This window comes from Rhincodon typus, chromosome 2, assembly GCF_021869965.1.
Source record: "Rhincodon typus isolate 14 chromosome 2, sRhiTyp1.1, whole genome shotgun sequence".
Lineage (NCBI taxonomy): Eukaryota > Metazoa > Chordata > Chondrichthyes > Orectolobiformes > Rhincodontidae > Rhincodon > Rhincodon typus.
Genome location: NC_063333.1, coordinates 116,848,079 through 116,864,317, shown reverse-complemented (window position 1 = coordinate 116,864,317; position 16,239 = coordinate 116,848,079). Strand labels below are relative to the sequence as shown.

The following is a 16,239-nucleotide window of genomic DNA, read 5'->3' as shown; positions in this document are numbered from 1 at the left end:
CTTCCTAATAACACATTTCTGGAATCATCCTTGTCAATTTTCTCCGCAGTTTCTCCAGTGTTTCGATATCCTTCTTATAATAGGGGTCGGTTAGCTCTGTTGACTGGATGACAGGTTTGCAATGCAGAGAAACAAAAGCAATTTCTAAATTTATGGATGACATGAAATTTTGGAAGGGGTTGGGAGGAGACAGAAAATACTGAAGAGGAATACAAAAAAATTACATGGCATTAAGAGATTTGCAGAATAGGCAAACAATTGGCACATGAAGTTCATCACTGATAAATGCGAGGGAGTACGTTGGAAGAATGGGAAATCAATTTCTTCCTTGCAAGGTACAAGTTTAGGGGTAATGGAATAAAAGGTCTCAGAACATTACACAAATCACCAAGTTGCACCAAAGTTTAGGAAGATCATTAAAAAAACAAGCCAAGCTCCAAGGTTTATTTCTCAAGGGGCAGAACTGAAGAAGAGAGGTGATAAAACTGGACTGTACTTAAGACCACTGTGTTGTTGCAGTTGTCATAATATAAAAAGTAAAGTCATTATAGTCCTACCGGCTGTAATACAGCTTTCTCAGAGAAACACAACTGATGGTGGTTTAACCAGAAGGTCACCTTGCCCTGGGGAAGGGGAGAGGTTGAGGAGTGTCCTTCATGGTAACCTCAGTTAGTGCAGCAACTGAACCCCAGCTGTTGGATTCATTCTGCATTGCAAACCCGTCATCCAGCCAACTGAGCTAGCCAGCCCTTGTTATAAAAAGGATATCAAGACATTGGGGAAGGTGCAGAGAAAATAAACAAGGATTATTCCAGAAATGTTTTATCAGGAAGGAATTGACGGGCAACTGTATTTACTCTGGGAAAGAGAAGGTTGAGCAGTGACCTAATTGCGTTTGTCAAAATTAGGAAAAGGTTTAACAAAAAAAAAACGGACATAAGTAGAACGTTTCCTTGAGGGGAAGAACATCACTGAAGGTCTCCAACATTAGATAGTAACCAAAAAATCAAATGAAAAAAATTCACAACAATTTTTACCCATGAGTGGGAAGAACATGGAATGCACTGTCAGAACAAGTTATTGAAGAAAATAATACAGAAGCATTTAAAGGAAAACTGGACCACCATGGAGGGAGAAGGAAGAGATTATATTGGTAGAGTTAGATGAAAAAAAAGGGTGGTTTGAGTGAAACATTAGCAAATGCATAGACTGGTTGGGCCGAATGGCCTTTTTCCATATTGTACAGTCTTCCAGTTGCGTACGGTGCATTTGTACAACAAATTTGTTTTACAAAATGCCAAAACGTAAGTAGGAGACAATCTAATACCTTGCAAAATCTCAGGTTACATGTCATTAAGACATGAAAGCAAATCATCAACTGTTTAAAACCTAATTTTGAACACAATTTTCTGGACAAAAACATGGCTGCTGGCAATTACATGATGCAAGTTGACTACAACTCTGGAAGTTTTTAACCAGGACTGAGCTTAGGCACCACCCTCCTGGAAGTTCATACCCTTGCACTGTGGGAACATTGCAGTCAAAAAATGCAAGAGCACTACAGATGATTTGTCTCCCCAGCAGGGTATGGTTCATAAAAAGAGAGCTACTGAAAACGCCTGATACCTCAAAAAAGGCACCAACAGCACACCATTTAGCTCAGATAATGAACAATAATTTTGATAAATAAAACAAAAGAACAGTGGACACTGGAAATCAGAAACAAACAGAAAACTTGGCAGGTCTGGCAGTACCTGTGGCGAGAAAGCAGTGTTTACGTAAGAATTCCTTCTTCAAAACTAAAGCATGATTTTGACCGGAACTGGAACTGCCCCCGTTAACTAAAATGACTCATCCAGAAACTGTCACATAATCAAAACTGCTCTAGTCTCTGACAATTTTGTTTGCAATTTCTGGATCCCCTGCTTGAATCTGGTAAGAATCAGTCCATTGTTAACATTCAGTTTGCTAATATTGTCACGAAATAGGTTTTTTTTTAAATCATAAAAGTGAATTGAGTACACATGATCAAAACACACAAGCCCATCTGAAAATATAGTCTAACTGCCGAATATCGATTCAGCTGACCCCATACTCGTCTCTCACATTCCCAAATACACCTCTCGGACTCAGATTGACACCCCACTATCTCCGCGGGACCCTACACACCCCAGCACCACTGCAGACCCAATTTATCCTTCTTCCCTTCCCAATCTAGACCTTGTGCTACAACCATGCCCACTCCTGAATGGGTTTACCTCTGCCCCCAGACCACGCCTTGCTGGTCCAAACCCAATCTGCCCCTGCACCCAACCCCCTTTTCCCTGCTATTCAATCTGACAACTATCTTCTGCCAGACCCAATATCTCCCACCTGCCCTGATCTATCCTAAAATGGTCCCTCACTTACTTAGCCTTTTAGCAACTTGCACCCTCACACTAACCCACCTGGCACCTTACCTCCTATCCATCTGGCACCTACTCTCCCAGCTGCCTTTCTCCATCCTATTGGCATCTTACCCATCTGGCAATATGCCTCATACACATTTGAAACCCTATCACCTACCCATTTGGCATCCCAACCTACACTTACTTCACGTGCTTACTGTTTGAGAGCAGAGGCTGTGACTCTGCATCTTTAGGATCCAGAATACAGCAGCTGACTGCTGTGAAAAGGGGGCATAGGTTGATATCTGCCACTCAACAATTCTGCACTAATGAAAGAAGCATCAGAACAGAAGTATGACTTTGCATTTCTGAAGGAGGTGTGATCAGAATCTCTTAGCATCCTTGTCAGCAATCCAGAGCTCTCTCATTTCATAAAAAAGAATTTGCATGAGATTGCCGCTCTTCATAAAAGATCAGTTCCAAAAACCCCAATGCATTCACATGAAAAACAGACAAACTTATTCAACTTCATATCAGTGTACCTTCAACATTAAAACACTTTGCAATTCAGGATCATACAGTAGGGAAGAGGCCCTTCAGACTTCAGACATCAGGTTTGCACTGACAAAACTACTTCAAATCTACATTAGTTCCATTTTTCAGCATCTAGCCCACTGCCTCAAATGTTTAGAATATTTCAAGTGCTCATCCAAGTAATTTTTAAAAGTAGTGAAGTTTCTCACCTCAATTACCCTCCCAGGCAGTGCATTCCTGATTCCCACCACCCAATGGGTGAAGAAAACATTTGTTCAAATCACCTCTATACGTCCTGTCTGTACCTTTAAAATTATGCCCCTCATTAATGACCGTTTAAGGGAAACAGCTACTTCCTATCTTACTTTTCCATGCCCCTCAATCAGGTTCCATCTCAGCCTTTTCTTAAAAGGAAAAGCACCTGAGCTTACCCAGATTCTCTTCATAGCTAAACTACTCCATCCAGGAAAACATTCCGGTGCATCTCCCCTGCACCCCCTCCAGTGCAAATCACGTCCCTCTTACACTGCAGTGACCAGAATTGTATACTACTCCAGCTAAAACCTTTCCGAAGTCCTTTACAGTTGCAACATAACATCCTTGCTCTTAAAAGCTATGCCACAACCCATAACAGCAAGCAATCCTTATTCCTTAACTACCCTACTAACTTGTGGTGCCACCTTCAGTGACCTGCGAAAAGCACTTCAAGATCCCTCTGAGCTTCATCGTGTCCTACCATTCATTGGGAATATTCCCGTCTTGTTACTTCTTCCAAAATGCATCACCTTACTTTTCCAGGTTAAATTCCTTCTGCCACTAATCTACTCATTTGACCAATCCGTCTGCATCTTCCTGGAACCTGATACTTACTTCCTCACTATCAACCACCTAGCCGACCTTTGTCATCTGTAAACTTATTTATCATCACCTCCCCCCCACAATTCCTTTATGTTGTTTATACATATTATAATTAATAACAGGATACAGCACTGATTTCTGTGATTTGCCACTGGACACCAACCTCCAGTCACACAAACAAAGCAGCCTTTTATCTCCACACTATCTCCTGCTACTAAGCTAATTGTGGATACAACTTGCCAAGTTACCCTGGATTCATGTTCCTTCAACTTCCTAATCAGTGTCCCAAATGGGACCTTGTCATAGCTTGGCTGAAACCCATATAAACTACATCAACTGTACTACCCTTGTGACCATAGGTGTGTAGACATCCCCAAAAAGTTCAGTTAAATTTGTTGGGCAAGACAACCCACTGACAAAGCCACGTTCAGTAATGCTGTTCAAACCTTGCCTCTCCAACTTAAGAATTCTCTCCTTCAGAATATTCTCCAATAAGTTTCCCTACAACTGCTGAGAAGTTTATTGGCTTACTTTTACCACCCTTCTTGAAAAGTGGAACCATATTAGCTGTCCTCCTAAGGCCAGACGGAATAAAAAATTGGGGTTAGAGCCTCTATAATTTCCTCCGTCATCTCCCACACAGTCAAGGATACAACTCATCTGGATCCAGGAATGCCCAATTATAAGCCCACCAAAACCTTCAGTAATTCCTTACTCCCTATAATCAAACCGCTGGAAAGCCTCAGTTCCTCTTGCCAAATTCTGTACGTACACCCATTTCTTGAGTTAAGACAGATGTGAAGCTCTCATCTGACACCCTTCCTATGTCCTCTAGCTCCACACAGATTGACCCCTTGGTCCCCAGTAGGCACTACACCTTCCCTGGTTATCCTCTACCCATGACACACCTGTAGAATATCTTAGGATTCTCCCTAATTTTACCTGCCAATGCTGTTTCATGCACATTTTTTCCTCTTCTAATTGCTTTTTTTAATGTCCCCCTCCCCCCACACTCTATACAACTTACGAGCCTCCATTAATTTGCTCCCTTCGTAGTTGTTTAAAAGCTCTCTTTTTACTTTTTATCCTGGACATCCAAGGTTCCTTGGGCTTATTGCCCCTACATCTCACCCTGAAGGAGACATATTGGACCTGCACACTCACCAATTCATTTTTGAACAGCCCCTCACTCTTCTGCTGCTGACTTATACACAAGTACTGTTTCCAGTCTACTTTGGCCAGATTCTGCCCTATTTAAATAAAATCCACCTTCCCCCAATCAAAAATCCTTTTTTGCTGTCCATCTTTTTCCCTTTCCATAACAAACTTAAAACTTATGGTGCTATGGTCGCTATCACTAAAAGTGTTCTCCCACTGCTGTCTTACACCTGTCTGGCTTAGTTCTCCACAAGTAGGTCAAGCACTGCACAGTCACTGTCACAATTAATGTTGGGGATGTTGAAATCCCCTAACACAATTACCCTGTTGTAACATATTTCACTGAATTGTCTATTTGCTCTTCTATTGCCTGACTGTTTGGAGGTGTACAATGCACTTTTGGTGGTGTGACTGCTCCCTTTTTATTCCAAGATCTACCCACACTGCCATTTTGAAGACATTTCCAAATGTCATCCCTCCTTACTGACTACTTAATTGATAGTGTGATACCACCTATTTTACATCCTCCCCATGTCCTGCCTGAGGATCGTATATACACACTAGAATTTTGAGTTGCCACTTCTGTGCCTCCTTCTACACATTTCTGTGACAGCAACATTACAATTCCATGTGTCAATTCATGCCCTCAACTCACCTGCCTTACCTATAAAGCTCCTAGAATTACAGGATATCTACCCTCACCTTACTCCCCTTGAAACTCAACATGGTTGAACTCCTGCTTTGGTTCCTTTACTAAAGTGTGCTGTGTCCCCATTGAACAGAGTCCTGTCCACCCACCAAACTAGCTTAAATTACTCCCAACAGCACTAGCAAACTCACCCGCAAGGATGTTGGTTCCATTCTGGTTCAGGTGCAGGCCATCCCACTTATACATGTCCAGAAATGGTCCCAGTGATCTCAGAGTCTGAAACCCTCCCTCCTGCACCAACTCCCAAGCCATGCATTCATCTGCCCTATTCTCCTATTTTTGTATGCCTTAGCACGTGGCAGTGGGAGTAATCTAAAGACTACAACTTTTAAGATCCTGCCTTTTAATCTAATCTATTGGCTAGATGAACCTGCCCGAACATGAGCTTCGATAGTAAAGAATCTTCACTGGACATCGACAATCCGTGAATTAATATCTATGTCTTTGGCTTTCAAGGTTTAATCACTACACACTCTTTCTTATCCCTTTATTTTCCTTGGATGCTTGTGTGCCATAGGGTGTACATTTTATAATTGGCTACAAGTATGCTGACTTAAAATATCAATTTAGAAAACATCAGGAGGCATTGATAACCATTTAACTATATTTATTATTCAATATACAGATTTGCTAAAAATAAAAAAGTTAAATTAAATTTATTTTAGCATCAATCAGATTCATACAATCTTCTGTATGGTTAATTTATCATTTGCTTGCATGTCTCTGAAAGACCAAAGAGATTCACTTACATATAACAACAGTTGAATATAAGGCCAACTATACAGACTGAACTCTGTAAATGAGGGGTTGGGGAGGGAGGCGGTGTGGAGAGGAGAAGGGGAGAAAAAAAAAGGAGAGAGTGAGAGCGAGCGAGAGCGAGGAAATACATTACATGAATATAGACAAGATAACAAGGAAAAAAGCCAAGATTGTGAAAGGCGCAAGGTTCCCCTCCCCCAGTAGATTGCCTGCGCAAGTAGCACTATTGTGGAATCACATTATGTTATATATTTTTAAAATATTCACTCATATGTAGTTCCATTTTCCATCTGGCGACTGCAACTGCAACAGCTCAAATGTAGCACTAGGCATTTGATGAGCAGGACAAGGGCATTTTAAAATAACATTAAATTAGAATGTGTTTATGACAAGAAAACATTGCACCCTAAATTAAAATGGAGTGACTTAGTCATGAAATGCTGCGCTCCAACTGGAATCCGTTATAGCAGTTACAGCACTCACATCTTTATGAAATAGTACACAATTGTGTAATCTTACACCTGAGGGGAATGCCGGAGGAAGTCCAAAATTTATTTGCAATCTTTTCACTGACCATATTCCCCAAAAGAGGGTATTTACAAACACTCAAGAAATACAATGATCCTGAAAACATCACAATATTTGTGCAACTGAGCAATTTTTCCCTATTACAGTTAGTTCACAGAACCAAAAAGGTTTACAACACAGGGTGTCTATTTTGCCAAATTTTTCTTTGCTGGTAAATCAAAAAATCAATTAATTCACTGCTACATTCTCTTCCTTTTTTGAATTACACATATTTCAACATTTTTCTTAAAAGTTTGTCTGCAAAGTGTTACAGCTCATATTTAGCTTCATTCCTTGGTGAGGCCTTCAACGAGGTTACTGCACCCCAAAGCCAACTTTTCAGCCTCCATACATCAATGTTATTTTCCCAGCTTAAAAGATTTCAGTGTCAATGGTGATGGCCAACAGAGTGTAATTTCAATAAAGACAGATACTGGGAATCAAAAACAAAATCAGTGCTCCTTAGTTGAAGATAAAGGAAGGTAAATCAAATGCTGTTATCAAAAGGTTATATCACCAGATGTGGGCATCATTGGCTGGGCTAACATTTATTACTAATCCTCAACTGCCCTTGAGAAGGTGATGATAAGTTGCCTTCTTGAACCGCTGCAGTCCATTTGGTGTAGGTCAACCCATATTGCCATTCAAAAGAGTTCCAGGATTTTGGCACAGTAGCATATAAATGTAAAATAAAAGAGAGACAGTGAGCGCGCGCCAGAGACAGAACTTAATTTGTGAGGAAGATGCATGAAGGTTTCATAAGGAATTGAACAGTCTAAGTGAATAACGAAATCATGGTTGGAATATAATTTAAATAATTGTGAAGATATTCACTTTGTTACAGAAAACAGAGTCAGAACATTTCTTAAACGGTGAGAGATTGGGAAGTGCACTTGTCCAAAGGGACCTTTGGGTTCTTGTTCACACCAAACACTATTACACAGGTTCAGCAAGCAATTAGCATGGCAAATAGCAGATTAGCCTTCAATTCAAGGGGATGTAAGTATAGAAGTAAAGGAGTTTTGCTGCAGTCATATGGAGCCTTCGTGAGACCTCACATGGGGTACTGTATGCAGTTTTGATCTGCATTTATGAAGAGGGATGCGTTTAACAAAGAGAGAAAGAGAGCAACTAAGTTTCAACAGGTTAAATTGCTGAGGCGCGAGGTGGAGCTTGGGGGTGTATGACAGAGGGCTGGGGGGAAGAGGGGAGGCACCGAGTGCTGGGGGACAGAAGAAGGGGGATACAGAGAGAGGCAGGGAGTGAGAGAGCGGGAGGGAACGAGTTAGAGAGAGCGAGGGCAGGAGATAGCGAGTTAGAGAGAGGCAGAAGGGATTGATTGACCAATAGTCTATGTTAGCTAGCAATCATAAGGGTGTTGGATAAACATGACCGGGAGAGAGTTAAGACACGTACATTACACATTTTATACTTCATAGCCATTAAGTTAATCACACCTGCATTCCCATCAGCCACATGTGGAGTAGCAAATTAACAAACCCAATGGATGAACTGTACAGCCCTAACAATGTGACACAGGGCAAAGCTAAATTATAATTAAGCTGCACTCTGCTCTGGTGAGACCATAACTTGTGCATTATATCTAATCCTGGTCTGAACGATAAGGAATTACTTCAGAAACTTGGGCTTTTCACTCTCAAAAAGCCACAAATAAAATGAATTTAGCAACAAGGTAGTGAATAATGCCAGGATTATGTGCTTACATGTTAATTTAATTAATTTATTAGTATTAGTCAAAGTTGAGGGTTACCAACTGAGGCAATCTGATATTAAAATGGGGACACTCCAAAAAGATGTTACACGTTTATCTTTAAGCTATTAAATGCTAATGAGTAATTGCTTTGTAGTTTTATGCCTAGTTATTTAAAGGCAGTTACAGCATAACTCATTTTGAATCATGAGGAGGGCAGGAACAGCCGGCCCATCTTCTTTAGTGATGTCATGACCAAAACGTGACCATCTAGAGATGGGAAAATGCACCTCAGACAGCTCAATTGGAGCATCAAATGGTTTCAACACAATAAAATTAAATCCAACTCATTCCAGATTCACGGGCACAGAAGGTGGTTATTTCGCACATTGTGCCTTTGCCAGCTGTTTTGATCGTGCTAAACAAAAACAAACCCAAAAGAACTGATGCTGGAAATCAGAAACAACAGAAATTAATCAGGTATCATTGGTGGTGCTTCCCTCTCTCATCTGGAATGGGAAAATTCAATTCAATTTTGCTTGCAATTTCCACCCCACCCTAACTTTCACCATGTTCCTCAGATTCCTCCCTTCCTTGACATCGGTTTTCATTTCTGGGGAAAAGCTAGCTACCAACATCCATTACAAACCCACCAGTTCCTACTGTTACCTCTACTATTCAAGCTCAAACCTGCCTTCCTATAAAGACTCTATTCCATTCTCCCAGTTCCTTGGTCTCCATTCTGATGATGACAACTTCGACAAGGGAGACTCCAAAATGTCCATATTCTTCCTCAGTCAAGGATTCCCCTCCACCATAGTCGACAGGGTCCTCGGCCATCTCTCACACTTCGGTCCTCATCCCCTCTCTTCCCTCAACAGCAATACAGTCCCCCTTGTCCTCATCTACTATCCCACCAGCATTCAAAGGATCATTAGCTGCCACTTTAGCCAGCTCCAATGGGATTCTATCACCAGACACACATTCCCCTCCCCTCCCTTGTCAGCCTACCACACGGGCTGTTTCCTCCAGAACACCCTGGTCGACTGCCAACACCACCCCTACATCCCCATGGCATGCTCCCCTCTAACCACAGGCTGGAACACCTGTCCATTTACTTCTTCCCTCCTGAATATCCAAGGTCCCTTCCAGTTGAAGCAGTGATTTACATGCACTTCATGAACCTAGTCTACTGTATTCACTGCTTGTAGTGCCCTCTCCCGAATGTAGTGGAGAGCAAGTGCAGACTGAGTGACCACTTTGCAGAATGCCTACATTTTGTCCATAGCAGTGGGCCTGAGCTTCCAGTTGTTGGCCACTTCAACAGCATTCTCTGGCCAACAACTTTATCTCAGGCTTGCTGCAGTTCTCCAGCAAAACTCAGCTCAAGCTGGAATAACACCACCTCATTTTCTGAAGACCCTGCAACCTTCTGGATTCAATATCAAGTTCAATAATGTTAGCTTTTTCACCAATTTCTGATTAATGTCACTTATCTGTTTTTTCCCTGTGTATTGGACATACTCACATAGAAGCTGGGGAATAAGAAAGCATTCAAATTAACTTATTACTGACCCAATGCTAGACTATATGTAATTTATATAAACAAGAGTTTCTCAACTAGAATGCTCTTAATATATCTGATGGGAGGGGCTGTAAAGTCCTTCATTCCCTTTTATTATTAAAAAATGAAATTAGTAACCAATCTTGTACGACCAACATGAATTAATTATATTAGCTGGGCAGTTTCCCCAGAAGTGACAAACAGCAGCAAGCAGATGCATGTGATCTCGCTAAGTTCAGATGCTACATTACCTGGGTACTTATATTACAGTATAGAAACAAAGACACTGCTTCCACTGGATAACTGTCTGAAACAATTTTTGCTCATCATATTTGCTTGGAAGTTATAAAAATGATTTAAAATGCAATGCACAGCTTTTTATTGTATAGTCTTAAAAATAAAAGGCAATCTTTTTTGCTCACACAATAAAATTATACCATTTCTAAAAACTCTCATTCTGCAAAGATACTGTACTTCCAGATCGCAAAGCAAATCCTATCAGGTAGCCATTAGGGGAATTATGAAACCAAATAAAACAGTTGTTCCTCGTAGGACTGATGATTAAAAGAACAATTTAACATTTTTTAACACAAACTCTTTCTGGTTTTGTGCCTGCGTGTGCATTGAGTGTACTTCTGTCCTTTTCAACAATTGCCTTACTCAACCTGTTGCATGCTACCCTTAATGCTGATACAAGCTGCAGCTTTATTTTTAGTTCATTCATGGGTTAAGAACAGTGTGGGCTTGACCAGCATTTATTGATCATCCTAAATTGCTCAGAGGGCATTTAAGATGCAACCACATTGCTGTGGGCCTGAAATCTCTCAGGCCAGATTAGGCAAGGATGGCAGATTTTCTTCCCTGAAAGCTATTAATGAACCAGGTAAGCTTTTAATGGCAATTAACGGTGGTTACAAAACTGGGCTAACATTTTCTGCCAAATTTTTATTGAATTCAAATTTCACCATCTGACATAGTGGGTTTTGAACCCATATCCCTTGAACATTAACCTTTGGTCCAGAGACATTGCCAGGACATCACCACTGCCCTTATATTAGCTGGACTTGTACGCACACAGTCTTCTGACAAACATACATTGGGCATAGCTGACATTTCCTACACATGTTTAAGAACACAAATTAGATATTACTGAAATAAATAAAACTAGTGATTGTATTTACACTATTAGCACAAATTTAAATTGTACCACTAAACATAAAAATGTGCTTTCACAGAAGTTTCACATTGGAGACCTACATGCTAAGCTTTGGCATGGTATGCCTGCTCCATGGATTAATATCCATTTCTTCCCATTAAAGATTAGAACAAGTTATTTGCATAATTAGTGCAGCACCATTATGTCATTTTATTTATAGCAGAGAGCCTCCATCTTCTACTGGAAACAGCCCACAGTTATTGGCTCATCACTCAAGTACTTTTGGCAACTGTATGACAATTATTACTTGGAAATCAATGAATGAATCATAAATTATTTTTAAACTGCTAAAAAGGTACAGATCATTCCTTGTGATGTACATCATCTGACATACATAACTACAGAACTACGTTACTACTTTAGTGTAGATGCACTTTATTTTGCAATAATTTTACAAACAAGCAAAGTGCAAAAAATAAATAGCAACTGTAATTCACATTTGGCGAAAGGTGCGCCACGGCACTGCGATGGAGATATTACTACTTAAAGCAGGAAATGCTCCAAAATGAGAGGTTCCCATTTTTTGCCCTAGGAATGTCCAAGGCAGTTATCTGTTTTTCACAAATGGAAGTGGAAGGAAGTGCAGGCAGGCTAATCCACAGTACTCCTAGGATTTGTCAAGCATCCAATTAATAGTTCCATGAACTTAAACCAAGTTTCTGGGCCACATTTACAGCAGAAGATATGGAATGATATTCAATGACAAGGAAGATGAAGATGAAGAAATTATGGCGCAAAAATTATTAACCAAAATGGAAGCCAATAAATTTTTTTCTAAATTATATAAAACAAGGGAAACAGAACAAAAAAAAAGACAACTTAGGCTTAACTAGCAAGTAGAAGTTTGTAAAAATCAAGGTTCTGCAAATGGTAGAAATCCAAACTCCTTAGTAGAAACAAAAAATGGTGGTACTATGGTTAGGCAGCAACTGTGGATTCAAGCACTGCTGTCTTACAAAAGCCAAAAGTAAATTAAATGCTGGCATTTTGTTTGTCATCAAGAAAGAACAAGATTAACTTTGATTTGCTTATTTTCTGTTCCTCCAATTCACCAAGTTTTTACCCATTCAGAAACTACTTAAACTCTACTTGTAATTCAAGTAGATAACTACAAGATCAACATTAAAATTATAATGCCAAGATTGATTTCTCAGGATTACAGATACTAGTTTAATAAAATGAAACTCACTTGTCCAGGTTTACAGCAACTTATTCCTTGAATCTCCAGATAGTTGAAAGTGAGTTCCAACTGCAAAATAAGCAGGGAAAAAAAAACAGGCAAGATTATTGCATTGAATATTGCTAATTAAGGGCAAATTGATAATTTAAAATCTTGTGTGAGCAGATGCATAATCAAGAATTGTAATCGTTCTATTGCCAAATTTACAAACAACTCAAATACAAATTTCATTATCTGACTCTGAATATACAGTATCAATATCGAGTCCACAGATAAATTTGGTAGGACAGACACTGCTGTTACCACAATATTTGCAAGTTTGCAGGGAACATTTCAATTTTATACATCATAGAATCCCTACAGTGCGGAAACAGGCCCTTCAGCCCAACAAGTCTACACTGACCCTCACAGCATCCCACCCAGACCCATCCCCCTATAACCCACCTAATCTACACATCCCTCAACACTACAGGCAATTTAGCACAGCCAATCCACCTAGCCTGCACTTCTTTGCACTGTGGGAGGAAACTGGAGGAAGCCCACACTGACACGGGGAGAACGTGCAAACTCCACACAGACAGTCACCCTAGGGTGGAATCAAACTTGGGTCCCTGGCACTGTGTGGCAGCAGTGCTAACCACTGAGCCACCATGCTGCCCTTAAAAGTAGAAAACGGCTGCGCAAGATTCCCAGCAGAACAAAATGCATCAAACTAGTGGCTGGAAATGCACAGACTTGGTCAGTATGGGGATTGAGCCCATGACCTTGGTGTTAACAACACCACGGTCTAATCAGCTGAACCAACGGGCCACCTTCTGCAACTCAAGCAATCTTAGTTCAGAGCCATTGATCTAGAGTCCAAGTTACAGACATGACATATCAGGAAGGCGGAAAAAAGTTATTGATAGACTTTGATGGAGAAGGTAGCAATGTCCCTTAGGTGAAGTAGAACTCAAGATTTAGTCAATGGCCAGGGATAGGCGATGTGACCGCAAGACAGACAGGCCTGGGGATTTAGGATGCAGTGACGAAGGAGTCTCAATCCTTGACTTTCACAAAAAAATTAGTATTTAGGTACCTGTGTGGATAGGAAAACTGGCCCTAGCCAGTGGGTAAAGAAAAAGCAGCGATAGAGAACAGTAACATTCATGGGATAGATGCATTCTCTGTAACCATGACTCATGGTTAAAAAGGTTGTGTTGCCTGCCAAGTTCAAAGCTTAAAGACATTTCTTTACATGGGTAAAGCATGGCATGATTTCCTGCTGACAGAGTTTGAGGAATTTGGGTCCAAATTAAAAAACAAAGCCTGAGTGTTAATGCCGGGCTTGAAACTTCCGGCACATTCCAATTGATGCAGAGTACAGCAAATAAGAGAATTGAACACACAACTCAACAAGTACTGTGGGAAGACAGCTGTGGTTCTTACAGCACTGGTACAAAAACCACTGAAAGAGGGCACTAGTCCATTGGTACAGGCTTTACTGAAACTAATATAGGAGCAATAGGCAAAGTGTAGAGCCAGGTCCAAGGACGGGGCTTTAAAAAAGGTAAACCAGGGCAGGTGGAATCATGGACAGGCAGGTGAAGGGAAATTTACAACTTAAAGAGAAAAGCCAAGCTAATAAAGCAGTCTACCAATTTTGTAAAAGGATAGCAGAGAAAAACAGGAATGAGCAATATTTAACAGAAATCATATTAGTGAAAGAAGCCCATGCTAAAATATCAGAAAATGACAGTACAGTTAACACCCAGGAGGAGGTCATTCTACCCTTCTTGTCTGTGCTAGTTTTCCAAACGTTGCCATTCACCTAGTACCACTTCTGGGCCTTCTCCCCACAGCCCTAAACATGCTTCCTTTTCCAATAATATAATCAAATCAGTCTCAAAAACCTTGATTGAGACTCTTCTACCATACTGTCAGGAAGTGCATCCCAGATCCCAAACCCGGGCAATATGAAAATGTTTTTCCATATGTCACCATTACTTCTTTTGTCAGTTGCTCTAAAGCTATGCCTGCTTATTCTTGATCCATCCACCAACTGGCAACAGTTCTTTCCCACCCTCCATTTATACTGTCCAGGCTCCTCATGATTTTGATATCTTTATTAAACCTCTCTTCAACCTTCTCTTCTTTATGAAATCCTGTACAACCTATCTACCTCCATGAAGTCCAGCATTCTTGGACAGAATCTTTTCACCCTCTTTAATGCCCTTCTCATCCTTCCTGAAATGTGATGCTTAGAGCTGTACACAATTCTCCAGATGAGGCTGGACTGGTTTCCTCCCAGTTTAAATGCAACTTTCTTGCTTTTGCACTCTATGCTCCCATCAACCCCTCTCTGGACCTGCCTTGCAATCTTCAATGATTTGTGCATATATGCATTTAGGTCCTTTTATCCCTTCAGAATTGTACACTACTTTGCATAGTCACACTGCATTCTTCCTATCAAAGTGAACCATTTGACACTGCTCTACCACTTGTCCACCCAGTCCATCAATCTTCCAATATCATTTTGAAGTTGATGCTATCCTCACTGTTCAAAATGCTTCCAAGTTTTCTATCAGTGCCAAATTTTTTTAATTGTGCCCTATGCACCAGGTCTACATATATTTCATGTCAAGGCAGCAAGGATCGTACCTATAACCTATATACCTGGAAACTCTACTACAAGCCTTCCTCCAGTCTGCAAACATCCATGAACCATCATTCTGTTTCCTGTTAGTCAATTTCACATCCCTACTGTCCCTTTTATTCCATGAAATATAAATTTTCTCTGAAGTCTGTTGTGTGGTACCTTACATAATGCCTTTTGAAAGCCCAGGCATGTCACAGCAGCAATACCCTCATCAACTCTCTCCTTTATCTCATTAAAAAAAATCCAAGTTAATTTAACATGCCTTACTTTTACCAAATCTATGCTAGCTTTCCTGAATTAACCCACATACCCAAATGACATTCTCATCTTTTTCAAATTAAAACTAAAGGCTCTTTGTTTAAATGTGCAAAGCATGGTTTATGTGCATAAATGGTTGTAGCAGAGCACTAACATTACAAAGGTCTCAGGTGCAAACTCGGTACAGATCGGTATTATTGTATTGAGTGCCATTTGTGGTCAATTAACAGTGCTTGGATTCAGGGTGCATCCAGGTCTAGTGTATAGAAATGCCAAAGCCAAAAATTCAATGCAGCACCGAAGGCCTGCTACATTTTCAGATGAGATGATAAACCGAAGCTTCAACTGTTTTCTCAGGTGGATCCAAAAGATCACATGGTGCTACATTGATGAAAAGCTGGAACTTATTCTCACTATATTTATTACACAGATATCACAAAAACAGACACTCTGATTACATTATTACTGTTCATGGGAACTTGCTATATGCATATGATTTGCTGTGATTCCTATATTACAATGATTAGACTTCAGAAGTACTTAACTAGTTGTAATGCATTTGGAGATGCCATGTGCTTTCAGAAAGAATATCTTACTTTCTTCCTGTTCATAAACCGTATGAACCATCGTTGCAATAGAGATAAATTGCTTTAGATCCAATCGCTGTTACAAAGACATGGCCATAAAGGTGAACAATTGT

At 40.3% G+C, this 16,239-nt stretch overlaps 1 protein-coding gene across 1 annotated transcript in view; it reads right to left on the bottom strand.

Annotated features, from left to right (window-relative positions):
- LOC109934313 (F-actin-uncapping protein LRRC16A-like) overlaps positions 1-16,239 on the bottom strand; it is a 403,104-nt gene that overhangs the window by 279,293 nt on the left and 107,572 nt on the right. Inside the window, exon 4 of the mRNA XM_048608843.1 lies at positions 12,653-12,712. Coding sequence (XP_048464800.1) covers positions 12,653-12,712 — 60 coding nt within the window. The remainder of the gene's footprint in view (positions 1-12,652; positions 12,713-16,239) is intronic.